The sequence below is a fragment of the Nelumbo lutea genome, chromosome 2 (genome assembly GCF_056320005.1).
Source record: "Nelumbo lutea isolate HS-2025 chromosome 2, American lotus-T2T, whole genome shotgun sequence".
In the NCBI taxonomy this organism is placed as follows: domain Eukaryota; kingdom Viridiplantae; phylum Streptophyta; class Magnoliopsida; order Proteales; family Nelumbonaceae; genus Nelumbo; species Nelumbo lutea.
The window spans coordinates 99844762-99872330 of NC_142685.1; the positions used below are offsets into that span (position 1 = coordinate 99844762).

Consider the following 27569-nt stretch of genomic DNA (forward strand, 5'->3'; position numbering starts at 1 on the left):
TTGGAGAATGTCTTGTTGCATCATTTTCTATCACTAATGGATTCTATCAATGACCATTATTCAAGTTATAAATCAACAAAGACAAGTGGAATGGAGAGCTCCTACAATGGGTAGCCTTGGTAATAAAGGGGCTTAGTAACAGTCATCATTGTTCAAGTTATAAATTAACAAACTGTGGCCATTGTTCAAGTTGTAGCTTTGGTAACACAAGGGCTTCAAGAATAGGTAAAGTTAGGAAAGATAGAAAAAGCAATATTCTATTCAACATTTTAGGACCAATTGGGCTAGGAAATTCTTTAAAAACTGAACTATTCAATTATATATAATGCTTGAAGCTGGTGACCGTGCAAGAATGCATGAAAAGATTTAATTGTTGATGGGGACTCCCAGGTGGTCATTAGTTGGATGAGAGTAGAAAGGAAAATAGCTTGGATATAAAAATCATTTATTAGATAGGCATAAACAATAGGAAACAATCTAAAGATATCATTCTGGTGAGTCCCTAGGACTTCAAATGTTTTAGTTGATACTTATTTGCATAACAAAAAGAAAGACTACAGAGTGAGAAATCTAGTCCTTTAACTTGGAATAAGTAAAAAAACATGGCCAAGGGAGGGAAGCATGAGACTTTAGAGCATGCAACACCAGAAAAGAGTCCATGCATATGAGAATTCCACTTATAAATTCTAATGGACCAAGACTACTATCAACATTATGATTCTAAGTTGATCACCGGTTAGAAGAAAGTAATAACAATCCAAAAGAAGTATAAAAAGCACATGGGTGAAATGAAATAAATAAAAAATGGGTTTATGGGGGGAGGGGAGATAACCTAATAGTTATCATATGTTAATGCCTAGAGAGGATTCTAGTAATGAAAGGTTTTGTAGAGTCTAGTCAAAGCCCTCCTCCCTAAACTCCTTGGAATGAAAAACAAAGAAAGTGGATTGTGATAATGAGAGGTTTTGTAAAGTCTAGATAAAGTTCTTCTCTCCATAAATTGGAATGAAAATAAGAAAGCATTTATTTACCCATTCTTGTATGACAAGGTATAGAGAAAAATAGGGGGAGAGAAGCAAAATACCTGATGCTTCTACGACAATGTGGAGCAATGAAGTTGTTGTCATCGACGCTCACCAACAAGAGATGATCAATGGTTAGTTTTCGAGAGAGATGGGGAAAGAGTTTCTCCTTCAACCTAGTGATGACCTAAAAAGGGTCTAATGAGAAAGGTTTCAAAGAAAGGGTTTAGAGAGAGAGAGAGAGACGAAGGGCATAAAAAGGGTTTTCATGAACTTTCTCTATGTGGGTGCTATTTTATTTCCTTTTATTAATTTCAAGAATGGTTCAGACCAATGTTTTAAAAAATGACCTAGAACTAGAACCTCTTTGCTCACCAGTTTCTAGTTCAATAGTTTGACCATTTGGTCTGAATGGACCGATCACAACTAATGACTAGATGATTAAATTGTTCAAATTGTCAACGATCACAACTCCAAGTCTGGTTTCCCTAAAACTTGGTATTTGACGAAAAACTATTAACTTGGTCAAAACTTATTGACCTAGGTGGTTAAAGCCCGATTACCAAGTCACTAGTTACACACTAAAATGTATTTGAAACTTTTGGAGGTCATAACTTTGCCTTTGGTTGCCTAAAGTCTAATTGAGGTGATCTTTATATTGATTTTGGTAACATCTTGAGATATATACGTCTCAAGGTTCAAAGGCACATTGTCCTGTACTTTTGCAAAAAAAAGGCATTTTTGGCCTAATATCCAAAATTTTAGTATTTTATAAATAAAAAATTAAAATTTGAAACAAGAATATAAATTATACATAAAATAATTAATAATATGCTAAGATGCAACAATCTGATCCGTTCAACCTAGATGGTTGAACCAGTGATCCATGACCCGAAGGCAAAAATGGTCTAGCCTTTGGGTCAATTTTTAAAACATTGATTTTTTATGTATATCAAGGGAATATAAATTCTGTTAGTATAGTATGGAGCTATACCGATGAAATAATGATTTTGTTAGTAATTTGAAATATCCATCAGTATTATATAAAACATATATAGTGACAAATACCCACCAAGGGTTGGGAATCCAATTAAAGTGATCAGATTTGTGGTGATGAGTGTAAGACCCTTTCATTTTCATACACGAAAGTGGTTAAAAATAGAAGTTTGCTCAATTTTGCTTTTGATATTTAAAAATTCTCTTCCATGATACGTCCAAACCAGCCAAAATAAAATGAAAAATTGTCCCTCGGATTTCTCTTAAAAACTAAAGTGAAACATTACTACATCTTATGCATGAACATTTCAAATCAATAATTGGTGGGGCACCTTTAATATTAGCTTTAATCCCAAAAAGAAAAAATCAAAAGGAAAATGAGAAGCGACTCAGTCACCTTCAGTCCAACGTGGCTAAAGAGTGGCCACCTGGCAAATTGAAAAACTTGGCCTCAAAGATAAAAGAACACACACACAAAAAAAAAAAAAAGCGTTTGGTTAAAAAAGCAACAGATGGGCTTATTGATTCCGAAAAAGTAGTAGAAGCTCATTTAGCAGAAGTAAATAATAAATAAAAAGACTGGTTGTAAAATCTGCAATTTCGGGAATTTGGGTTTACAAAAAAACAAAAAATTGGTTGAATAAGTATCTCACCAAACGCTCAGAAAGTGTTTCTTTCATCAACACTTGCTCAGAAGTACTTATACCCCAATTTAAGGTCCAAACGCAGCCTAAATTTTGCAAAACAGACTTAAAGCAGTTCTAGGCTGAATAGTTCTGTCTTCTAGATGATGCTCTAACCCTTCATTGCGCCAAAATTTCAGTATGAGATATTCTGATGATCTGCCACGTCTGCAGGGATTTAGCCACGTCAGATCATGGGTTACCCAATTAGGACTCTATTTAAAATAAATATATTCACTCCCAGCTTTTTATACTGACCATTGATCCTAATATATTTGAAATTTTAACGGTCTGTAGTATTTATTATCTTAAAAGAAGATCCATCAGCTGTAATAGACCGTAGCTCTATCACATCAGAGGCGTATTGTTTTGTGAAGCTCTGTTTCTGTTTCTGAGAGCAATGTTGATGTTGGAGCTTGGTGGCGATCGAACGTATGGAACACGTAGTACAGGTTAAGGAACACTACGCAGCGGCGCACGCTAGCACCCTTGGACTGCTTTCCTGTTTACCGTCTGTCTCTTCGATTCTTCTCTTTCTCTCTCTCTCATCTTCCACAACTCACTTCTATTCTTACTTATCCTGCGCACTCCCACCCAGCCATGCGATTTCAGATCTTCTTTGTCCCCCAGGCTTTCTTTTTTCTTTTCTCACAAGCTCAGGAATCTCACTTTGTATTCTCCTTCGGAAACTAGGGTTTCGGTTATTGGGGTTCGTCTTGCAGAGACTGCAACCCTAATCGATGGAGCACAAGCGCCACTCGAAGAACGGATTGTCGTACTCCAATTTGTTCAACCTTGAGGTTAGTCATATGGGTTTTTATTCCTTCGAAATGGGTTCTACTTGTTTTCTGATCTGAACAAGGTATTGGGGCAAAAGCTCTCGTTTTTCCTTTAGGGCTTAAAAGGGTTTGTGAGAAAATACGTTTTAAAAGTTTATTTTAATTGGATTTTATGGGGTGGGTGTGTGTTTGTGTTGTTTGTTTTTTCTGTTTCCTTTATATATCTTCTTGATCAATTTGAGGTTTACGTTTATGTATTTTATTTTTGTTTTTATTTTTGGGTTGCTGTATTGTAGTCTTTGATGAACTTTCAACTTCCTCAACAAGATGATGATTTTGATAATTATGGGAATAGTAGTCAGGATGAGAGCAGAGATAGCCAAGGTAGGCACTATTTTTTCTAGATTGTTGATTTCTATATATTAACTTATCATTTAAAAAAATGTTCTGAGATTCCGACAGGAAATCAGTACTATTCATTTGTTTCTAGGCTTGAATACATATTGATATTTTGCAATTAACCTTTCTCTTTTTAGCGTCATTACTCATTAGTACCTTTTTACTTGATTTCCCCCAATTGGGCTGGTGTGGAGGATTTAGGGCAGACAATTGTTGAGTTACGTCCACAATGCTGGTTGTCTGTTGCTTGTTAAACAGGTAGGGGAGCCATGGCGGACCATGGGAATGGGACTTTGTTAGAAAGGTCTTCTGAAGTGGGCCTGAGGAAGAAGAAGAGACGGGCATGCATTGAGGCTGAGGCTGGTTCAAATTCTTCTGCTAGGAGAGACGCTGACAGTAACGACGAGGAAGAAGACGGTGATTACAGAACACACATTACGGAAGAGCGATATCGATCAATGCTTGGAGAGCACATTCAGAAGTACAGGAGGGTGAGGTTCAAAGACTCATCCTCCAATCCAGCAGCAACCCGAATGGGAATGCCAGCTCTGAAGCGTAATCTTGGTTCCAAGGGTCGGAAATTGGCTACTGAAGACAAAGTGTTACATGGGATGGAAAACCCATCAGAATATCACAATGACATTAGTCCTCTTAAGCCTGGAAGCTACTATGAGTCAGATTTAACACCAGAATATGGGACTGATAAGTTCTCCTCCTCCATTGATTCTGCTTATTTAGATCTTGGTGAGGGGATAACTTATAGGATTCCTCCTACTTATGATAAGCTGGCAACTTCCTTGAACTTGCCTAGCTTCTCAGATATTCGTGTGGAGGAGTATTACTTAAAGGGTACACTCGATTTGGGGTCCTTAGCTGCAATGATAGCCTCTGATAGAAGATTAGGGCCACGAAGCCGGGCAGGGATGGGTGAGCCGCAGCCCCAGTATGAATCACTTCAGGCGAGATTAAAGGCCCTGTCAGCTTGTAATTCAGTTCAGAAGTTCAATCTCCAGGTTTGTGATATTGGGTTGGATTCATCTTCCATACCAGAGGGGGCAGCTGGAGGAATACAACGGTCTATTATGTCTGAGGCGGGTACCTTGCAGGTTTGCTATGTGAAGGTGCTGGAGAAAGGAGACACTTATGAGGTTAGTATTTTCTTTGTGTTAATAACAGCTTGTGTGACCATCTTGGTTATTTCTTCTTCATCTTTTCTCTTTACTTTTTCAAAAGAAAAATTCAAGTTTTATCTTTGGGGAACAGATCATTGAACGCAGGTTGCCAAAGAAGCAAATAGTGAAGAAAGATCAAGCCTTGATTGAGAAAGAGGAGATGGAAAAGATTGGGAAAGTCTGGGTAAATATTGTGAGAAGGGACATTCCTAAACATCACAAGATCTTTACTAATTTTCATAGGAAACAACTAGCTGATGCCAAGAGGTGCTCTGAAACCTGCCAAAGAGAGGTACGTGAAGTTTAATTTGCAGTCTAGCTGTAGATGTTGTTTCAATTTTCTGTTGTGCTTAAAGCATTTCCCCCATAAACTTTATTCACAGATGGTATTTGTTTCCAGGTAAAATTGAAGGTGAGTAGGTCACTTAAATTGATGAGAGGAGCAGCAATCCGCACTAGAAAATTGGCTAGAGATATGCTGGTATTTTGGAAAAGAGTGGATAAGGAGCAGGTATTATTCTCCTATATTTTAGAATTAGCTGGGTTTTGTTTTGACATTATGGTTTTTGTTATAATATATCATTTTTTATTGGCTATATGATATATGATAATATCAATGTATTCTCCCATAAGAACAATTAAGAAAAAATTATCTTTTGTAATTCCCAGTGAAGTCCAATGCATGTAGTACGCACATGATGAACCTGAATGCAGTCATCTTCATTTGACCTAAACTCTTGCTAATTTGGCAAGACCTGTGTGCTTGAAGGCCCAATGTGTGTTTCAGTACACTTATTTGAATTTTGAAATAGGGTCATTTTATGTGCTATTAGGAGGGTTACCGGTCCCAGAAAGAAAAAGAGCTTGAGAAGTTTTTAAGGGCTGACTTGTTTAAGTTGGTTAAATCTGGGTATGGGTGCCATGATTTTTTTCCCACCATCCTATATATGAAAATATTTTGAGGGAAATTTCTATAATGTCAGAAGGTATGATACCAAAAGAACTTTAACCAATCAGAACCCCCCTCTGAATTTTGTTGAATAGCAGCTGGTTGGTTACCACTTTTATGATACTAGTTGATTGGTTATCATGTTTTTAGGTAATCATACCTTTCTGGTATCATAGTCGGACCCTATTTTTTGACTTCTATTGTGAGTTTTGGTACCATCATGAACCAATGATTTAAAAGGTGCGCTTCAGGTGCACCTAGGTGCACAGGTGAGGCACATTTTAGGTTATGCACCTCAAGAACAAGAATTGCTGCACAAGGTGCACTCGCTGCATGGTGCGGGTCCCATGTATTTTATTACTGGTGTGGGACCTTATCATTGGTCCCATAGCCCGCTGAACAGCTATTGGTCCCAGGTGCAGCACTTTCAAAAAGCATGTGCCTGGTGCACCTTGTGCTTCTGCCCAGGCATGTGCCTTTTGAAAAATTGTGCATTTTTTTGTTTCTTTTATAGGGATTAAGAATTTTAAGACCCTAAGATGGACTTGTTTGGGGCCTTTGGGCTTGCCTCAAGGGGCTTGGTCAGAAGGCAGCTCATAGAATCAGGAATGCATAATGTTTAACATCACGTTAGCTATTTGAGGTAATGCAATTGGCAAAAATTAAAATAAAATAAAGAGATTGAGAGGTTTACATGCTTGAATATGTATTATATGTTATGCTTGATTTTATTTTTAAATTTTCCTTTTAAATATGTTTTACCTGTTATGTTTATGTATCTTAATTTGATATACTAGTTTTTTTAAAAACATTGATTTGAAAAATTTTGTTTATATCTTTAATTAATATTATGTTTTTTTTTTTAATTTTTTGCTCTTTTTTGAATTCTTAATTTTTTCTTATTTTTTGCATTTTTGCACCTTGCTTCAAAAAGGTGCATGCCTTGCCTTGTGCCTCACATCTTGGGTGCAAAATGCCCCTTGTTTTTTTTTTTTTTTTTTGCATTTTGCGCTTTTAAAACACTGCCATCATCCACATTGAGAACTATATTCTAAATTATCTATTTGCATGGCTGGCTATATCATCACTCTACACAATTTAATTAATTGGTGAACCACATTTGTGCTGTCACAACCCAAAGGTTAGACTGTTTATCTAATCTTACCCAAAGGTCTATGCCAATTAAATACTCCTTGCTTTAAGTTGGGCCAGTTGCTATAACAAATTAGAGGATCCAGGAAGAGGTCTGTTAAGGATGAAGGATCTTGTGTCCATATTTCACTTATCTACTTGTGCATTTATCATATATCACATAAAACAGCAGCCATGCATGTGTATCTATGTGTTTTCTAGCTATGCATGTACGTGATTTGGTTACTGATAAAAGTTTAATTTTGAAAAAAAAAGATAATTCTCTGGGTTGGAATTGGATGGTGTCTAGCAAAGAGGTTGGCTACCAATTGATCAAAAAAAAAGAAAAAAAAAAAAGAGGTTGGCTACCAACTAAAACTCTTACATGTATTGCCCAAGCCTCAAATATATATTTACCCGTATATTTTTTGAAAAGCAAGTATATGATTGCCTACAAATATATATATATATATATATATATATATATATATATATATATATATTTTGCCAAAAAACTCAAAATCAGGCTAGCTTTTCATTCATATGGAATTGCCTTACATCATAATTACCTACATATTAAACTTATTGTCATGTTCCTTTTTTTTTTTTGAATGTGTGGATTCCTTCCTGTTACATATTGGACATAGGCAATGTCTTTTGGATGAAATTCTATAGGATTTTAAATAAGCATATGCATGATATCGGAGAATTTCAGGGGCTGTTTGATAACACTGTAGTTGCCAAACTGAATGACTTAGTACTTTGTCATTTAGTGGATAGAATAAATTAAACAATAAAATATTCAATGGTATAGTAATCTACCCAACTTTGGCTCAGGGAGCCCAAATCCTCCTTAAAAACCTATTTACTAAAAGACAAATTAATAAGCTTTTCAGTTCAGCCACCTTTGTTGTTGTCAAACAACCCTGAGACGAAAGGGCCATTAACCAATCACTGCCATCTGGAGCCAGAGAATTTGATCGAGATCATTTTATTAAATGCATTATTCCATCTCCTCTACTTTCAGGCAGAACTAAGGAAGAAAGAGGAAAAAGAAGCTGCAGAAGCTCTGAAGCGTGAAGAGGAGCTCCGAGAAGCGAAGAGACAGCAACAGAGGCTCAATTTTCTATTATCGCAGACAGAGCTCTACAGCCATTTCATGCAAAATAAGTCAACTTCACAACCATCAGAAGCTTTACCTACAGGAGATGGGGAACTGAATGACCAAGAAGCAGCTTTGGGCTCTCTACAAGTCAAGCCAGGAGAGGAAGAGGATCCTGAGGAGGCTGAATTGAAAAGGGAAGCTTTAAGAGCAGCTCAGCAAGCAGTATCCCAGCAGAGAAAGATAACAAGCGCATTTGACAGTGAATGTGAAAAGTTGCGCCAGGCAGTTGAAACTGAAGGCCCTCCAAATGATGCCTCTATTGCAGGATCTAGCAATATAGATCTCCTTCACCCGTGAGTTTTCTTCTTTTTCTTGTATTGAATGATGGATGTATCCTCTGATATTGGTCTAAGACATTGGACCTCTCCATGCTTTCAGCTCAACTATGCCTGTAGCATCATCAGTGCAAACACCAGAGATGTTTAAAGGCTGTCTTAAAGAATACCAACTAAAGGGTCTGCAGTGGCTGGTTAATTGTTATGAGCAGGTTGCTGGCAATCTTTAAATAAATTTTCTCTTCTTCTTACATTACATGGTATTTGGTTTTTATCTTTAGAATTTCCATTTCTGTGCTTCAGGGTTTAAATGGTATACTTGCTGATGAAATGGGTCTGGGAAAGACCATCCAAGCCATGGCATTCTTGGCTCATTTAGCTGAGGTAATTAGTAATTAGTTAACAATTTTGTTTCTTTAACTATGGTATTCATTTATAATAATTGAATTAGCTGTTCTGTGTAGGAGAAAAATATATGGGGACCTTTTCTTGTTGTTGCACCTGCTTCTGTTTTGAACAACTGGGCTGATGAGATTAGTCGCTTCTGCCCTGACTTAAAAACACTTCCATACTGGGGTGGACTTAATGAAAGAGTGATTCTTAGGAAAAACATCAATCCAAAACGTCTCTATAGAAGGTAATTTTCTGCCTCAGCAATGTTTATTTTGCTTCTTTTTGGATGAGTGCATCATCTTTTTATTTGAAAGACAAGTGGAAGATATAAAAGGAAGGTTTTCCAGGTTTTCCTTTAGAGACCATGTTGGAAAAACATTGGTGAAGGTACTTGCCAAAGGACTGAACTTATGGATCTACTCGAAGGCCTGAAACTAGCCCATATTTTATGGGCTGGAATGGCTTGATGGTACAAGGCAATTATTAAGTGATAGGCTGGGGTATATCTAGAGCTAGTGTTTCAAAACCTGGAAACTTGGTATTGGAAGGTTGTAGATCCAAGTTGAGTTGCGATTCTGCTGAGTTGACTTGATATCAAATACTAAATAATTTAAATGTATTCTAAGTAGAAATGCTATTTGTAATTTGTAGATGCATGGAAGAATGACTCGTTGAGGCAGGGGCAATGATTATAAATATTCATGTTATTCAAGTTATTTTTCTACTCATTCTTGTTTTCCCTTTCTATCAGTCTCAAATTCCAAAACTCATATAATTACAATTCCTACTCACCTTTTACTCTGAATTACCATCTTAGTCTCTTTGTCTTCTATCTCTGCAATACTCTTTCTCCTTTGTTTATTCCTATTTGCAACACTCTCTATATATGACTGTCTGCACTTTCTTCCTTCCAAATGTGGCTGCAGCAATATATCTCACTGTTGTCCACCATTGATTCTGACTATAACATTCCATTGCAGTCCATAGTTTTCAAGGCGCCAAGGCGAGGTTAGGCAACAGGGGGACGCCTAGTTGCCTAGGCGATGGATTTTTTTAAAGTAAAAGCATGTATCCTAGGGTAGTTCCCTAGGTTCCATAATCATATTTCCTTAATAAATATCCATAATTTTCATAAGAAAATATAAACTTCATGTTAAAGTACAGAAAATCAACATTTTCCAACATATTCATGAGAAGAAAAAGAATAAAGAAAAGAAAATTCAAAAAATATAGGGGCTGAACCCCTATTTCTGTTATCGGAAAAGAAGAAAAGAAAAGGTGGAAGAAGAAGAAATTAGTATATAAAAACAAAAAAATTAGTAAAGAAAAAGAAGAAAATGTGTTGATTGGACAACATTTTATGTTCTTTCTTACTTATTGGTTAAGGTTTTGAAGTCTTTGAGGGTTCAATACAGCATTTAGCAATGTTTGTGTTGATTAAACCCTAACAAATAAGAAAATATCAAAAAGAAATTAGTATATAAACACACAAAATGAATATTTTTTGTTTAAAAATGTCTATTTTATAACTATAACCTCAAAAAAATAAGAATATAAATGTTTGTTATAATATGCTACAGAAAATTGCTTGGCGATTAGGCGAGGCGAAACTCCAAGGGTGCCTTGTCGCCTAGGCGTCACCTAGGCGTCCCCCGCCTTGACAACTATGTTGCAGTCCTTTTGCCTTTTGCTGGATCACATAAGTTGAAAAGCTGAGATTGGATAGGATGATTTATTGGTTCTTTATCGTTCTTAAGTTCTCCATTTATCTAGTTCTTGTCTTCTGAAGTTCTAAAACATAAATGAATTGGGTATCCAACACCCAGGCTGAGTTTAGTAATTCTTTTTTGTGTTGACCTGGTCAAGGTCAATCATTTGAATAGTCAATTCTACCAGGTATTTGACCAGCTTAGTCCAGATTGTTTGATTTCTGATCTGGGTCACTGAATTACGAAACACTGGCTAGAATGGAATGCCCCTGGCTCCTTAGATTTTTTATTGTAAGAAGCAAATGATTATCAGCTAATCTAAATTGCTTGTTGACATGGATGATGGATCACAAGATCTTCAAATGATTATCAGCCATTGCATTAGAGATCAGCCAATGCGATGGCTGATACTTAAGCAACGCAAGGAGTTAGTAGGGAGAACCTTTATTGGGCATATCTGTAATTTTTGTTGAGGGGTCACCTTGCTTATGAAGGTGAAAGTTGTTCTTAATCTCCTTAAACATTAATGAAAGTTACCGTTTCCTATAAAAATGGGAACATGGTATTGGGGGTAACAAGCCCAGGGTCAATGCAGTAATGTTTTGGTGGTTCATTTCTCTATGTAAACCTCTTTTCATATTGGTCGTAGTGAATTAAAAGGTGTGCCTAGGTGCTCAGGCGAGGTGCATTTTAAGGTATGTGCCTCACCTAGGCCTCAGGTGTAGCACTTCCAAAAGGCGTGAGCCTGGTGTTCCTTGTGCTTCAACCCAGGTGTGTGTGTGTGTGTGTGTGTGTGTGTGTGCCTTCTTTATTTTTTGCTAATGTTGTTTATTCATTCATCCTAATAAAATATCTTCTTAAAAGGCTATTAAAATTATAAAATCAATTTTTTTGTTTAAGGATTAAGAATTTAAGACCTGAACATGGACTTGTTTGGGCTTGGCTTGAGGGGTTCAGTACAAAGGCGGCTCGTAGAATCAAGAATGCAAGATGTTTTACATCACATTAGCTATTTGAAGTAATACAATTGTGGAAAAAAAGAGATTGTGGGTTTTACATGCTTGAAAATGTTTTAAATGTTTGATTTTGTTTTTAAATTTTCATTTGAATATGCTTTACATGTTATGTTTATGTATTTTAATTATAGATAACAGGTTCTTTAAAGAATTTCTTTTAAAATTTAAGTTTATATTTTTATTAATAATATAATATTATGTTTAATATTTTATTTATTTTTTTGCATTTTTTTTGAATTTTATTGGCATTTTTTTTTTGTATTTTTGTGCCTTTCTTTGAAAAGGCATGCACCTCACCTTGCACCTTGCACCTTGGGCGCAATTTGCCCCTTGCGCTTTTAAACTACTGATCGGTCCTCAGTCCTCTTAATTTCAAAATAGTGGAATGTTGAGGTTCCTTTTCCATGCTATATAAATAAAATTCTTGATCACTGTTGCTGATCAAATTATAGTAATGGTTCTGTTGAATGTCAGGAATAGTATCTTCTTTATAAAATGTGTCTAAGTGGAGTGTCTAGACGTTTGTGATTTCGCCGTTAATGTTAATGTTCCCTTTCTTAGAGTTTTTTTTTTTCTTTTTCTTGCTTTGTAATAATCAATAACTTCAGAAGACCAAACAATAAAGATCTGATAGTGGAGAGATGAAGGTTGTTAATCAGTTGCATTAATATCAAATTTACAACAATCTTTCAGCAGTTACTATGATCTCACTTGACTTTCCTCTGGAATTTCTGTGCATCAATTTTAGGGTCATTTACTAAAACACCTCCTATAGTTTCATGGATTTACTAAATCTACCCTATAGTTTGTGTTTTACTAAAATACCTCCTATTAGTTTGTAATCAATTTACTTAATCGACCTTCCATTAGATGACAGCGGAAAATGACAGTTTTGACCCTAACATCCATTTGAATTAATTTAATCAAAAGAAAAAAAAAATGAAAATACCATTTTTGCCCCTGGTAAGACGCGGGCAATCACTCTATTTGGCTCTATTTGATCAAATTTGTTTTCTGTACGGAGAAGTGTTAGAGGTAATTTTGGAATAAACAATCATGGGCTCATGCCCTTGAACCTTTCCCACTCAATTTAGATGGCATTTTACTATTTTCAAATGGCAAAACAAACACTTCTTAGTGAAAGGTCAGTTAAGTAAATAGATTGTAAACTATAGGGGGTGTTTTAGTAAAATGAAAACAATAGGGTGGGTTTGAGTCAAGGTTCATAATAATAGGGACGTATCTGCCTGTATTGTGGCTTAGTTTTGTTTTTTGTTTTTTTAGTTTTCTTTTGCAACTGGTTCAGAGGGGTCGGTTTAAGGCCCTTCTACCCCCTGAACCAGCTCAGACCCCAAAACACCCTCTGTAGGGGTGTATCGGGGAAGCTCTCTATACGATACGTCATAATTTTCAAGGCACCAAGGTGAGGCTAGGCGACGGGAGGGGGGGGCGCCTAGGCGTCACCTGGGCAATGGATTTTTTTAAGTAAAAAATACATATCCTAGGTAGTTCCCTAGGAAATTAGATTATAAACACAAAAATGAATATTTTTGTTTAATAATGTCTATTTTATAATTATAATTTCAAAAAAGTAACAATATAAAAATATTTTATAAGACAGTATACAAAACTGCTAGGTGACTGGGCGAGGCGAGCCTCCAAGGTGCCTTGTCGCCTAGGTGCCCGCCTAGGCATTGCCTTGACAACCATGTATGCATCAGCTGATATGGCCTGATACATGTTGAAATTTTGAACCTTGGTTTAAGTAAATCCATGAAACTATAGGGGGTGTTCTAGTAAATGACCCTTAATTTTATTTAGTTATTTATTTCATATTTGTTATTCCCTTTGGTTATTATGCCTTATTTCTCCTGTGTCAAAGTGTAGTTGTTCACTACATGATTCTTCGTCTTTTCGTATTTTACCTACAGGGACTCTGGATTCCACATACTGATTACCAGCTACCAACTGCTAATACATGTTGAAAATTTGAACCTTGGTTTAAGTAAATCCATGAAACTATAGGGGGTGTTCTAGTAAATGACCCTTAATTTTATTTAGTTATTTATTTCATATTTGTTATTCCCTTTGGTTATTATGCCTTATTTCTCCTGTGTCAAAGTGTAGTTGTTCACTACATGATTCTTTGTCTTTTCATATTTTACCTACAGGGACTCTGGATTCCACATACTGATTACCAGCTACCAACTGCTAGTATCTGATGAGAAGTATTTCCGTCGTGTGAAATGGCAATATATGGTGTTAGATGAAGCTCAAGCAATTAAAAGTTCAAACAGGTAAAATTTATTGTCCAAATTGTTTTTCTGCTAGTTCTTAAATTGTTTGTGTTATTTAATGATTTGTTGGGATTAGATTCATTAGAATTTGCATTTTCTTCTCTTTTACATTTTTATTTGAGAAGAGGTAACATATTTTTTTTATTGGATGCATTTTGTATATTCTTTCAGTTTCCTACTGAGCACCGTCTAACCTGCCAATTTTAGAACCTTTTTCACCTCAACAATTCCAGGAGGCTGATATTCTAAAACATTGAAAAAGTGATAAATTACACTGTACTTGATATCTGATATTATTACCAATATTTAGAAAGCTGAAGTGAAGAAAATCATGAGCAGTATGTGGAATCTACTATGACCATATATTAGGTTTTCTTTTCTTTTCTTTATTTCTTTTAGTTGACATGGCTTTTTCATACAAATCCGAGTATGTATCTTCTAATTTACTAACTTCACTATGATACATTTGTAGATAAAAGTTGACATGATTCTCTTGGTTCAGGGTTTACATACTTTTCTTAATTTGCTTATAGTTTGTTTATTTTTAGTTACGTTCTTGTATGCATCTACATTGGAGTTACATTTATATGGTTGTATGTGGCATTTATTCATTTATTGTGTACATTAGCACCCATAATATTCGCATGTAGATGACAAGTGTTTCAGCATATCCCTCACAATCTTTAATTCTCTACCATCATATAAAGTGTATTTATCTTATGCCTTCTAATTTATGTATAATTGAGTTGAATTTTTTGGCTTTACAGTATAAGGTGGAAGACATTGCTCAGTTTTAATTGTAGAAATCGCTTGCTTCTAACTGGTACACCCATACAGAATAACATGGCAGAGCTGTGGGCCCTTCTTCATTTCATAATGCCCACCTTATTTGACAGTCATGAGCAGTTCAATGAGTGGTTTTCAAAAGGGTATGTGCCCCCTTGGCCAATTTTTTTTTTTTTTTTTTTTTTTTTTTATCATTAGTTAATTTGAGTATTTAAGCTGAGAAGGTTCACTCATCATTCAACCTTGTGTTCATCAGCATTGAGAATCATGCAGAACATGGAGGCACCTTGAATGAACATCAACTTAACAGACTGGTAAGTGGAGGTTTAATTATGATATTTCAGTGGCTAGTGAAATTGGGTGTCTAGTTATGATATTTCAGTGGCTAATGAAATCGGGTAACTTGTTACTGAGGGATGGTATGACATGCACCTACCAATGTATAAATGTGGTGTGTGTTTGGATTATTTGTATAGTGACAAGCTTCCTCATTTGTAATCTTTTGGGGATCTTCCCCTGATTTTTTCATCTTATCATTTACCTCTTCTTTCTTTAATGAAATTTGGTTAAATTTCCCTCTAAAAACATGCACATACCAATGTATATGAGTTTTGACATTACTACTTTCATTTGTTCATTGTGTTTTCCTGCATCTATGTATATTACTTTATACTTGTTTCTTGTCTCTGATTATGTTTGTTATTTCTTCCATTACCCTTAAATAAGTTGTGATAGCTGGTTTCTTACAAGTATTATAGTAGTTATAAAAAATGAGTATTAAAAGTGTGTTGTATGTGTATGTGATTTTCCATTGATAAAAAAGTGTTGTAATTGTTATTAGTATATTAAAAGATTTCAGATCCGATTATTAATTGGGGACAGTTCTGGGTCTATGTTGTACTTTTATCCTGCTTAAAGAATTGGTCCATGATTGGTATAGGCTGTCCTAAACCAGACCTGACCCGTTGACAGCCTTATAATTACCTTATGCTGTACCTTTACTGATCCTTACCTCTTGGTGATTATTTTTTCTGACAGCATGCAGTTCTGAAGCCATTTATGTTACGGCGAGTTAAAAAAGATGTGATATCTGAGATGACCGGAAAAACAGAGGTCACAGTGCACTGCAAATTAAGTTCTCGGCAGCAAGCGTTTTATCAAGCTATAAAGAATAAGATATCTCTTGCTGAGTTGTTTGATGGAAGCCGAGGACATCTCAATGAGAAGAAAATTCTTAACCTCATGAATATTGTCATCCAGCTGAGGAAGGTACCGTATTAGTCTTGTTTGGGCTCCCAGTTTGTTCTTTTACTAGAAATATGCTACAAAGGGACCTTCTTTTGCTCTCAATCAGTGGTATGGTGTTTGTTTCATGTTGTTGAATACAAACATTGATTTCTTTGATTTATTTGTGTAATGGTAGGTGTGCAACCACCCTGAATTGTTTGAAAGGAATGAGGGGAGCACATACCTGTACTTTGGAGTGATCCCAAATCCTCTTCTGCCTCCTCCCTTTGGGGAGTTGGAGGACATACACTATGCTGGTGGTTGGAATCCTATAACTTATAAGGTACTTTTCTGGAACTGTAATTCACCTTTGTGATTATTACAAGTATACAAAATAATACATTATTATTATATCTTTTCTCCTTAGGTACCAAAGTTGATTCATAGAGAAATCATTGAAAGTTTTGAAATGCCCTCAGTATTTGGTCATGGCATCCAACGAGAATCATTGCAGAAGCTTTTCAATATATTCTCTACAGAGAATGTTTATCGTTCTGTACTTCCAGAAGATAAAGCATCAGATGAGTCTTCCCTTCTTAAAAGTGGAACATTTGGTTTTACCCATTTGATGGATTTATCGCCAGAAGAGTTTGCTTTTCAGGCAAATGGTTCTTTTATGGAAAGGCTGTTACATTCCATTATGACATGTGACAGACAATTTTTAGATGACATGCTGGATTTATTCATGGAATCTGAGGCCGATGATATTCAATATAGTTACCTTGAGAGGGGAACAGTTAGAGCTGTTAGAAGGATGTTACTGATGCCCTCTAGATCTGAGTCTAGGTTGCTTAGAAGGAAGCTTGCAACTGGTCCTGGCCATGCCCCATATGAAGCCCTGGTTGTCTCTCATCAGGATAGGCTTGCAGAAAATACCAAGCTACTTCATTCAACATATGCTTTCATCCCACGAGCCAGAGCTCCCCCTGTAAGTTTAACGTGTTTTTGCATGTATTTGCAGAAATAGCTTGATCAACCATACTTATTTCTCGTTGTCTTGACAGATAAATGCTCATTGCTCCGATAGAAACTTTGCATACAAAATGCAAGAGGAATTACACCACCCATGGATTAAAAGGCTTTTCTTTGGTTTTGCACGCACATCAGAATGTAATGGACCTAGAAAGCCTGATGGTCCTCATCATTTGGTACAAGAAATCGATTCTGAGCTACCTGTTGAACGACCCATTCTTCAGCTAACATACAAAATATTTGGGTCTTCTCCTCCCGTGCAAAGCTTTGACCCTGCAAAGATGCTTACAGTAAAGCTATTTGCTCCTTTCTGTTTCCATTTTATCTTGTGTTTTTTGATGATATCTGTCTTCCTTTGATGATTAAAATTGCAACTTTTTGACTTTACCTCTAATCAGGACTCTGGAAAGCTTCAGACGCTGGATATTTTATTAAAGCGCCTGCGAGCTGAAAACCACCGTGTGCTATTGTTTGCACAAATGACAAAAATGTTAAATATTCTTGAGGTATTAGTAGTTCCTTTTCAATTGCTGGTTATTCAGTCTGACTAGTAGCAACACTGTAGGATATTCAAATGACAATATTGGTCTCAACCTTGGCAAATCTGTCACAGGCTCACAGCCATCTAAACTTTACCTTGAGTTAGGCTTGTAGTTCTACCAGTAATAATACATGAGTATGCCCCATTTCTTAAGTCACTATTCAGCTCTACAGTGATCTTTTCCTCCCATCTGAATCCATAGAGAATGTAGTGAGCTATAGTTGGTTTGAGAGGTGTATATGATGAAAAAATGTCTTGGAGAATTACATCTCTTCATCCCTATCTCATGATTGCTTAGGTGGTTCAATGTAAGCAACTTGTGAAAATTACCTGCTGTATTGTGGTGGTGGAACAACTTTTATCGAAACCAAAGATTGTCCAAGTGAGGCAGCCTTTCACAGTCTGTGTTAATAGGGGGTACTAGATAGGTGTTGTTACCTTCTCTCTTTGTAATTTAAGTAGCTTGCAGTGTTTAAAAACACAAGGGACAAAAAAAAGTGCAAAGGCCATTTTATGCTGAAGATGCAAGGTGAGGCATGCACCTTTTTGAAGCAAGGCACAAAATTTTAAAAATAAAAACTGCAAAAATTGTTAAATTCAAAATGAACTAAGAAATATAAAAAATAATGTTAATTAAAAAAAGCAAACTTTAATTTTAAAATAAATATATTAAAAAGCCTATTAGCTCAAATTAAAATAAAATATATTCAAAGTGAAAATGCAAAAATATAGTAAAAAGTAACATATAAAACATATTCAAGCATGTCAAGCTTTCAGTTCTTTCCCAATTGCATTATTTCAAATAACTAACATAATTCCTTATTTTATGAGCCATTTTTGTACCAAGCCTCTTGAAGCAAAGCCCAACCAACTCCATATTGGGTCTTAAATTCTTAATCCCTAAAAAGATTTTATAATTTTAATTCTCTTTTAGAAATACCTTTTATTAGAATAAATGAATGATCGACATTAGCAAATAACAAATAGGTGTTCTTGGAGCTTCAATGAGTGAACGAAGCGGAGTGAAGTAGAACCCTCTATTTGCTAATGTTGATCATTCATTTGTTCTTATAAAAGATATGTCTAAAAGAGAATTAAAATATATATATATATATATATTCCGTAGGGATTAAGAATTTAAGACCCTGGCTTGCCTCAAGGGGTTTGGTTGGGGGTCCAGGGTCTCCACCCCTGGACGCAAAGTGCACAATTTTTGAAAAGATGCATGCCTAGGCTGAAGCACAAGGTGCACCAGGAGTGCACCCTTTCAAGGTGCTTCACTTGGGGCCTAGGCAAGGCACATCCCTTAAAATGCGCCTCACCTGCTCCTAAGGCACACATTTCTAATCACTGGTATTTTGAGATAGGCAGATAGCACCATGGACATCTGCTCCTACAAGGATGGCTAATATTAAAGGCTACTCTTTGAGAAGATTCAGGAATTTCATCTAGCAATTTGAACAGTGATAGGAGATAAGTGTTGCTTTTGGTGAAGGTCTCTAATACCTTTTCCAGTGCAGGGCCCATTAAATCCCAAGATGTAGTTATCCCTGAGATGAATACAACACGTTCTTTTTATTTCCCAATCCTGTGCTGTGATGTAAAGACTAAGTTGCATTTATTTGTGTGAATCATCATATGACAAGATTCGTCTTATGGTGCATATACATTTTGTAGTTTTGCTCTAACTCAGGCCACAAGCTGCACCACACTCCATGATCATACATTCAGAGCCTGGAGAAAATGTTGCGATTATTCTGCCTTCTGGAACTAGTTTCCTTCTGATATTTTGTTTAGCCACCTTTTTGATGTTTTCTTAGAATTGGTGTTGGTGATGATTCCATATATTTATTTGCAGGACTATATGAATTATAGGAAATATCGATATCTTCGACTTGATGGGTCCTCCACTATCATGGATCGTCGAGACATGGTCAGAGATTTCCAGCATCGGTGGGTATTGCTAGTATCATGGTTTTTATTTCTGCTTTCCTTCTTATCATCACAATTCATGATAGTTGTTTAGAGTTGACAATAACCAAAAAGTGACTTCTCTCTTGATGCAGGAGTGACATTTTTGTCTTCTTGCTAAGTACCAGAGCTGGTGGATTGGGTATTAACCTGACAGCTGCTGACACTGTCATCTTCTATGAAAGTGATTGGAATCCCACCCTGGATCTACAGGCAATGGATAGAGCACATCGTTTAGGCCAGACCAAGGAGGTTAGTTAACGTCTATTACTCAGATTTTATGAATACCAACAGCACACACTTGTTGGCTTGATGGTTCACCAGATCCCCTTTTCACCATTTGCTTGTGACATGTTTCCCTTTCTAGGGCTCTTCTGCTTGGTGCAATAGAGCAACTTTGTATGTAGACAACTACATTACTGCACTTCAAGAAACAAGAGGCCACACGTAGCACAACATTTTAACCGCATTCTAGAATATCTAAGAAACCCTTTCTCAAAAATATATAAAAAAGGAATATCTAAGAATTCTGTACTAGTTTCCAGAACATGATCCTTTAAAGAACCATTTCAAAGATGATAAGAAGGTTGGTCAAATGTGATTATATGTAGTCATTTTTTGTTATTTGCATAGTTTAAGAGTGGTCTGTTGGTAGATGTCATGGACAAAATAATAAAAATCTAAGAAAAAGGGATAAATAACAAATATTGACTGTTGGAATCCCATTAATGAATGTAGATCTTTGGAAATCAGGCTGAATTATTTATTAAACTAAAACAAACTTCAATCATGTAGTTAGCCCTTGGATTGTGGACCTCTGCTCACTTTCTCTTTGAAGATGCATGATCTATACTTGCCTATATTTCCAGTTCAATAAATCCTGTAAAATATCAGCTCTCGGTTTGGGAAAGGGAAAGACAATTACTTGTCCAGAAATATTGTTGTTTTTTTTTTTTTATCAATAATGAGTAAACTTTAGAAGAAAGAGCCAAGTACAATGCAGAGGGGGGATAGACTTTCTTATCCCATCATCAGGGAACTAACCAAAGCCAAGTACAATCCAGAAATATTGTTGTGTGTAATGTTTCTAAAATTCTGTCTCTTGGACTTCATTGTTGGATGATTGAAGCCTTTTTCTTTAGGAAAAATCTATGCTACTGTAAAGACATGATGCCAGAAAATTTTCTGGTATCATAGTTGAACCCTTTTCTTTATCACCTTGCCTCTTTTTTTTTTTGTTCCCTTGAATTTTTACCACTTCTTTCTTATCTTCAATCTTTTTATTCCCTTGAACTTGTTCAAACAAAACACTCAAAGTTATTTGAAGAACATAGTATTGTTATCGTTTTTGTTCACTTTTGTTCAAGCATTTGAGTGCACCATCAAATAGATACCTTTCAAAAGAATGGCTGGGTCAAACATTAGCTTGTAGAGGATATAACCCTCCAAGAATGCTGGTTTGAGTCTGACAGTGACTGCTTTGCAAAAATAAAAAATGCTGACAGTTATGATTCTACCCCTTCTAAAACCCCAGATAGCTGGGACCAGCATTTTTTTAGATGGCTAAAACTTAAAAGGCCAACTAATTAAATTGATCTCTAACATGAGCATATTTTTAGATGGAACCTATTCAATGTTGTCCTGGTTCTTGAAGCATGTGACTGGTAGCAAATTATGAAGGCCCCAACCCTCACACATAGGTCCTAATAATATCGGTGTTTTAAAAGCGCAAGGGCCAATTTGCGCCTGAGTAGTTAATGTGATGTGAAACATATTGCATTCTTGATTCTATGAGTCGCTTTTGTAGTAATGCCCCTCGAGGCAAGCCCGAATAAGTCTATGTTAGGGTCTGAAATTCTTATTTCTCACATAAAAAATAATGATTTTATAACTTTCATTGCCTTTTAAGAAGATATTTTATTGCAATAAATGAATGAACAACATTAGAAAATAGGGGGTATGCGCCTAGCCGTTAGACTAAAAAAAAGCAAAAAGCGCAAAATTTTTAAAAGGCACACACAAAAAGCGCAACTTTTAAAAAGGTGCACGCCTGGGCTGGTGTGCCTTTTGAAAGGGGTGTGCCTAGGACCTAGGTGAGGCGCATACCCCAAAATGCACCTCGCTTGTGCGCCTAGGCACGCCTTTTGTATCACTCCTATGTAGCCACTAGCCAGACACAAGATGCTCCCTTTCTAGTATGTTTTATGTGCGTATTTAGGTATTACATATTTGAGCATTTGCCAGACAACTGCCTTTGTAACTGGACATTATTTTTTGCTGTATAGGTTACTGTGTATCGGTTGATTTGTAAGGAGACAGTTGAAGAAAAGATTCTGCAAAGAGCGAGTCAGAAAAACACTGTGCAGCAGTTGGTCATGACTGGTGGCCATGTTCAAGGCGATCTATTGGCTCCTGAGGATGTTGTTTCCTTGCTTCTTGATGATGCCCAGTTGGAGCAAAAATTGAGAGAAGTTCCATTACAGGTAGGTCTAGATTGTTATTCTTTGTATTTTAAATGTGCAGGTCTTGCTTGATGATGTTTTTATTTGGTTCTTCCTATTTAAGCTTGTAGATCCTTTTCCTTTAGACATAGCATCCTAGGTTCTAGGCCTAGATCTGCCCGGTCTATGATCACCCCATCTTCCCTGAATAATGGAGTCAACTTGCAAGGCATGAAATTTACGAAATTATTCTATTCTTGTTTGTTTTTCCCTGCCAGAGTAAGGATCGGCAGAAGAAGAAACGTGGAACAAAGGCCATACGACTAGATGCAGAAGGGGATGCATCTTTGGAAGATTTTGCAGACATTGGATCACAGGGTGCTGGATATAGGTCCACTTCTGAACTGGAGGGTGGCAAGGCTAGTAACAAAAAGGTTTGCTTACTAAATCTATCATCAATCCCTACCACTAAGTAGATACATAAATGAAATAGAGACCATATTCTGAGGTCATGGCACTGGTGCATGTTCTTTTTCTATGCAATCAATCTCAGTGAGCTAATACAATAATGTAGCACCAGAGCAATGAAATCATTTATTACTAAGCAAATCAAGGTTTTTAAAACCGGACCGGCGGGGAACTGTTCTGCTGTCTGGTTCCTGGGTTGAACGTTCCAACCATCTGGTCTGAATGGGTGGCCCGCTCTGACAATAAAAATTTTAAAAATAAAAAAGGACAAAAACTGTTGTCCCGGTTGATGGTTGGACCACCCGGGTCAGCGATTTGCTGACCAAATCAATGGTTTTTGGCCAAAAAGCGGTTTTGCGGTAAAACGGAACTGGTCAGGTGACCAGTTCTGGTTTTTTCTGGTCTGACCGTTCGGTCCAGTTTTGACAACCATGAAGCAAATCTTGTTTCAGATCAATATGGACCATAGGCTGTTTTGGACCAAACAGCCAAAGTTTCCCCATTAAATTGCAGGTTTCATCTATTTTTACACAAATGATCTGTGTGCAGAGGAAAGCCAACGTTGACAAGCATGCACCTCCTAAAGCACGGAAAGTTCCCAAAAACAGTGATTCTTCTATTGGAGCTAATGAACCCAACTCAATGGACTACGAGTTGGACCTTCAGAGGACTACAGACTTGCAACAACAGAAGCCCAAGAGACCAAAGAGGCCGAAGAAGAGTGTAAATGACAACCTTGAACCTGCATATACTGCAGCTGCAGCAGTAGCTTCTGAACCTACTGACTACCCTCTGTATGATTACAGTCCTGCTGGTTTTAAAGCAGGAGTGGAGGAAGAGATTTCACCTCCCAGCCAGTCTTCTATTTGATAAAATTTGGGAAAAGAAGTGAGACCAAAATTTTGGACGAATATATTATTTGGTGTTGGGCCCAGCTTGTTTTTGGATTTGCAGTGGAGTGCAAGCTCGACATTTAAGAGCATTAGCAATGGAAATGTGGCCTTGTGGTTGGGTTTGATCTTGTGACAACCACATGGAAACAGAAGGGAAGCAAGCGAAGGCTCTGTACAATAATTGTGCATATTCTTTTTTCTTACCAACAAGAGGTCAGATTCACTGGTTATACGCAGCTTGGTTACACCTGGAAGCATGTACAGGAGGGATTTCCCATCTCACCAATCTCTCTCTCTCTCTAAAGCTTTTATTCTTTTGGCTGTCAACACAATGTATATTGCAGAACTTGTATAACTGTCTCAGCATTTAATGTTGGGCTGACTATATTAATATAAAAAAGAAATGGAAAAATGAAGTAGCAAAACTAGACCTATCCAAGCGTCCAAGACCATTCTTGCGACCTTTTGTATGAATGTCACTTTGCTGTTGCAGTGAACCGGGTCTAATCTGATGTTTACAGCACCTTGTGAGACTAGACTTAGTCATATGCTTTGCCCTGAACTATCCACTTTACTAAGTAAATACTATGTTTTTGATAAGTTAGTAAATACTTTTTTTAAAGAACTACGTTCATAATCCATGCTGTTGTGCATTAGTATTAGAGCCTTTTAGTTTTGAATGACCTCGTAGAAGGTAAGGTTCAAAATATTGTTATGGTAATATACTAATATTGTATTGATTAATTTTGAAATGGTTATCATGATATGCTTTGGATATTTATAAAAATATTAAAAATGTCGTTACAAATCCATAATAATACTAAGCCCATTCTTTACGTAAATGTGGTTAAGTGTTTCTCAAGTAATATTTATTCTCATACTTTTTTTTTCTGTTATTAATGGGGAGTTTTTCTCATTAAATTTTAGCAATTTTCTCTCCAAGTGGAAAAATAGCTTATCCACCCGGGAGAAGGGTAAGACTTTTTGTTTTGGGTAAGTTGTCAAATAACTTGCTTAGACGAAAGTTGTTTTACTTTGATCTTACGTTTATTAATAAAAGAAGATGGAAATGGGGTGTCAGTTGGACTGGATTTCGTCCAATCCGATCCGGTCCAATGTGAGTCCATTATAAATCGATCAGGTCCAATTCAATCCAGTGAATATTTCAGACTATTTTGGATCGGTCTATTTCAATGAATGGACCAGATATTGGTTTAATCCAACTCAACCCAATATAAATTTAATACGGATGAATTAAGTCTAATCCAATCTAATAAATATTTTGGACTAGATTGGTCCAATCCAATGTCTTGTTGGTCCGTCTAATCTGTTCAAATTGATTTTGGACTGAACAGGGGTCCAATTCAAAACTGATCCATTGACACAGTTAGTTTTCCCTTGACCTCCCTTCCCCCAAAGTTTACCCTAGATGAATAGGGCCAAAATACGAGTTTGAATTAATTATAACTAAGGCTTTATTTGAGAAGGATAAAGGAATGCAAATGTAGGCTCAATGCATTTATGCACTCTGGTCCGGTTTTATAGGCTTTTGATAACAATGTACTTGTGTATTGAAAATGACACTAATCATGAATTCCTAGACATGTTTGCATTTAAAACAAGAGTGAAGTTTGTGTATAAACTTTCAGACTCAAAGTTGGTTGATGTAAAAAAAAAAAGTGGATTTTTTTTTATCAATAACAGAAACTTTATTAATTAAGAGAAAATTTATGAAGCTTTAGATACAATAAGGGGGAGATAAAAAGTCTTACTCTCCAATAGCACATTACAATGAAAGAAAATTAAAAATTAGCCCAAAAGATAGACTCCCTATTCACCCCTTGCTTAGCCAATCCATTTGCAAAAGAATTAGTGGTCCTCTTCACCTAGTTATATTGTATCTCAATGCCCCTACACAACCATAATTTTTTTTTTCTTTTCATTATTGTAGCTCCACAAACCACTGCCCTCTTTTTTCAACCAGCTAATCACCACCTTCGAGTCGCCTTCCAATATCAGTTGACTGATATTTAGTTCCCTTGCTCTTTGAACTCCTTCCATAGCTGCAAGGATCTCAGCCCTAAGAGAGTCTCCTTCTCCAATGGGGCCTGAGAACAAGACCATAACAATCCCTTTTTCATTCCTAAAAACACCCCCAATCCCAGAGGGCCCTGGATTCTTTAGGCTATTGCCATCAAAGTTCAATTTTATAAATCCAGAGGGAGGAGAGGACTACGAGGGACTAAGAGTCCTCTTACACAAAGTAGAGGTTGTTACATCTTTCCAGATTCTTAATAGGTTAGTTATAGGAAAGTCTAAAACAATTCAATAGTTTTTAGCCAATGGGCAGCCCTTACAATTATTAGGTCTAATATGTCTTACATGGATCTTTCCTTATCTAAAAAAATTCAAAATTTTTTTTCCTCTCACAGAGACTAACACACGGCTACCCTAATACACCTCTATATCATCTTCCCTCGCTTCTTAGGCCATCTGAAAAATGAAGGGGAGAACAAACTTTGGACACTTTCGAGAGGGTTCCAAGAACACTCATAATGGGAAAATATCCACTCCCAAATAGTTTTAATAACCTTACAAGAAACCAAAAGGTGGTAATTGGATTCACCATCATCTTTACAAGAACATCTATTGGGAAGTAAACAACAATTGTCTCTTTTTCTGAAGTAGATCATTTGTATTTACTCTTTCCAAGAAAATTTCCCAACAAAAAAAACCAATTCAAGGAGGAATGGGCTTGCTCCAAATTTCCTTAGTTGGGAATGATAAATCAAGAGGGATAGATGGCTGAGTTAAGGTTTCAAAAAACAAAGCACAAGAGAAGGTTCCTGAGGTGGAAGGGGTCCAAGTTCTGGCGTCTTCCCTATTAGGATCTAGGAAAAAATTCTTGAGGATGGCTAACAAAGGTAAGAGGCTGTCCAAGTCTGTATCCCTAATTGCCCTTTGTAGGCCAAGGTTCTACTCAAAACCTTAAGTGGAGTCTAAAGGACCTAAAAAAGATTTTCAAATCTGACAGAGCATACAGGGAGGGAAACTGATCCTTCAGAGGTGAAGCCCCAACCCAAAGATGCTCCCAAAATTTTATACGATTACCAGAGTTAAACACCGTACTTGATCCAATGGGAGACAATTGGAAGCAGATCATAGATGGATTTCCATGGAGAAGTAGCTGTAGCCCTTGCCACAATTCTAGAATCCCAGCCGTTGTCTTCTAGCCCATGTATGCTAGCCATGATCTTTGTCCACAATTTTCCTTTTCCACTATAAACCTCCACAACCATTTTCCCAACAACACCATATTCCTTTTCTTGATGTTTCCAATCCCAAGGCCTCCAAGTTTTTTACATCTAATTACCACCTCCTATCTCACCCTATGATCTCTCTTCTCCTCTCTAGGCTCTCATAGAAAATTCCTCATTAATTTTTCCAATAAGTTGGAGACCTTAGTAGGGATCTTAAACACTAACAAATAATAAATAGGTAGATTAGCTATGGTAGACCTAATCACAGTAACTTTCCCACCTAAGGAAAGATAATTTATCTTCTAAGACACAAGCCTCTTCTCAAATCTCTCCACTACCGAAGTCCAAAAGCTTTCGTTCTTAGGATTATCTCCTAATGGGAGGCCCAAGTACGTCAAAGGCCAATTTGAGATTGCACAACTTAACACACCTTCACAATTCCTTAACTTCCTCACCTCCACATTCACCTCCACCACACAACTCTTATCAAAATTCACCTTGATGTTAGACATCTGCTCAAAGAGTTATATTGCTAATTTTAAATTTTGGATCCAACTTATATTCCCACCCCCACAAAACAAAATTGTGTCATCTGCAAATTGGAGATGTGTTAGTGGTACCTCTTCCCTTCCAATTCACCACCCTTTTATTAGATTCCTCAAGTCTACTCTATGTATCAATCTCCCAAGTACATCAACACTTAGGGTAAAAAGAAAGGGGGAGAGTTGGTCTCCTTGTCTTATACTTTTCAAAGCAGGAAAGAAGTCAACCATCATTCCATTCACCAAGATAGAATAGTGACAAGCCCCAATATAACCCCAAATCCATTTACACAACCTTTCTCCAAAGCCAAAGCTTCTCAACACCTCCACTAAAAAAGACCAATCCACTACGTCATAAGCCTTCTCGAAATCTAATTTGCAAACAACTCCATTCGTCTTAGATTTCTTAAAGCTCTTTAAAC

The 27569-nt window shown here is 36.6% G+C and overlaps 1 protein-coding gene across 2 annotated transcripts; it reads left to right on the plus strand.

Moving 5' to 3' along the window:
• The first annotated feature begins 3042 nt into the window (after positions 1-3042).
• Positions 3043-23779, plus strand: INO80 (DNA helicase INO80-like protein). 2 transcript variants are annotated; one of them, XM_088972246.1, is made up of 22 exons: positions 3043-3501; positions 3777-3864; positions 4138-5027; positions 5143-5343; positions 5452-5562; positions 8159-8589; positions 8675-8783; positions 8875-8955; positions 9036-9208; positions 13861-13986; positions 14754-14915; positions 15029-15086; positions 15811-16041; positions 16196-16342; positions 16427-16987; positions 17064-17321; positions 17430-17537; positions 19431-19525; positions 19639-19795; positions 21829-22026; positions 22263-22418; positions 23002-23779. In XM_088972246.1, the coding sequence occupies exons 1-22, from the start codon at positions 3442-3444 to the stop codon at positions 23320-23322; spliced, it is 4722 nt and encodes a 1573-aa protein (XP_088828372.1). In that variant the 5' UTR covers positions 3043-3441; the 3' UTR covers positions 23323-23779. The 2 variants fall into 2 exon arrangements, with proteins under 2 accessions (XP_088828372.1, XP_088828373.1); XM_088972247.1 differs by lacking the exon at positions 3777-3864.
• The last annotated feature ends 3790 nt before the right edge of the window (positions 23780-27569 follow it).

Coding starts and splice junctions, on each gene's coding strand:
- INO80 (XM_088972246.1), top strand. CDS start 3,442: ATGGAGCACAAGCGCCACTCGAAGAACGGATTGTCGTACTCCAATTTG. Junction 8,590..8,674: donor AATATAGATCTCCTTCACCC/GTGAGTTTTCTT, acceptor CCATGCTTTCAG/CTCAACTATGCCTGTAGCAT. Junction 9,209..13,860: donor CCAAAACGTCTCTATAGAAG/GTAATTTTCTGC, acceptor TTTTACCTACAG/GGACTCTGGATTCCACATAC.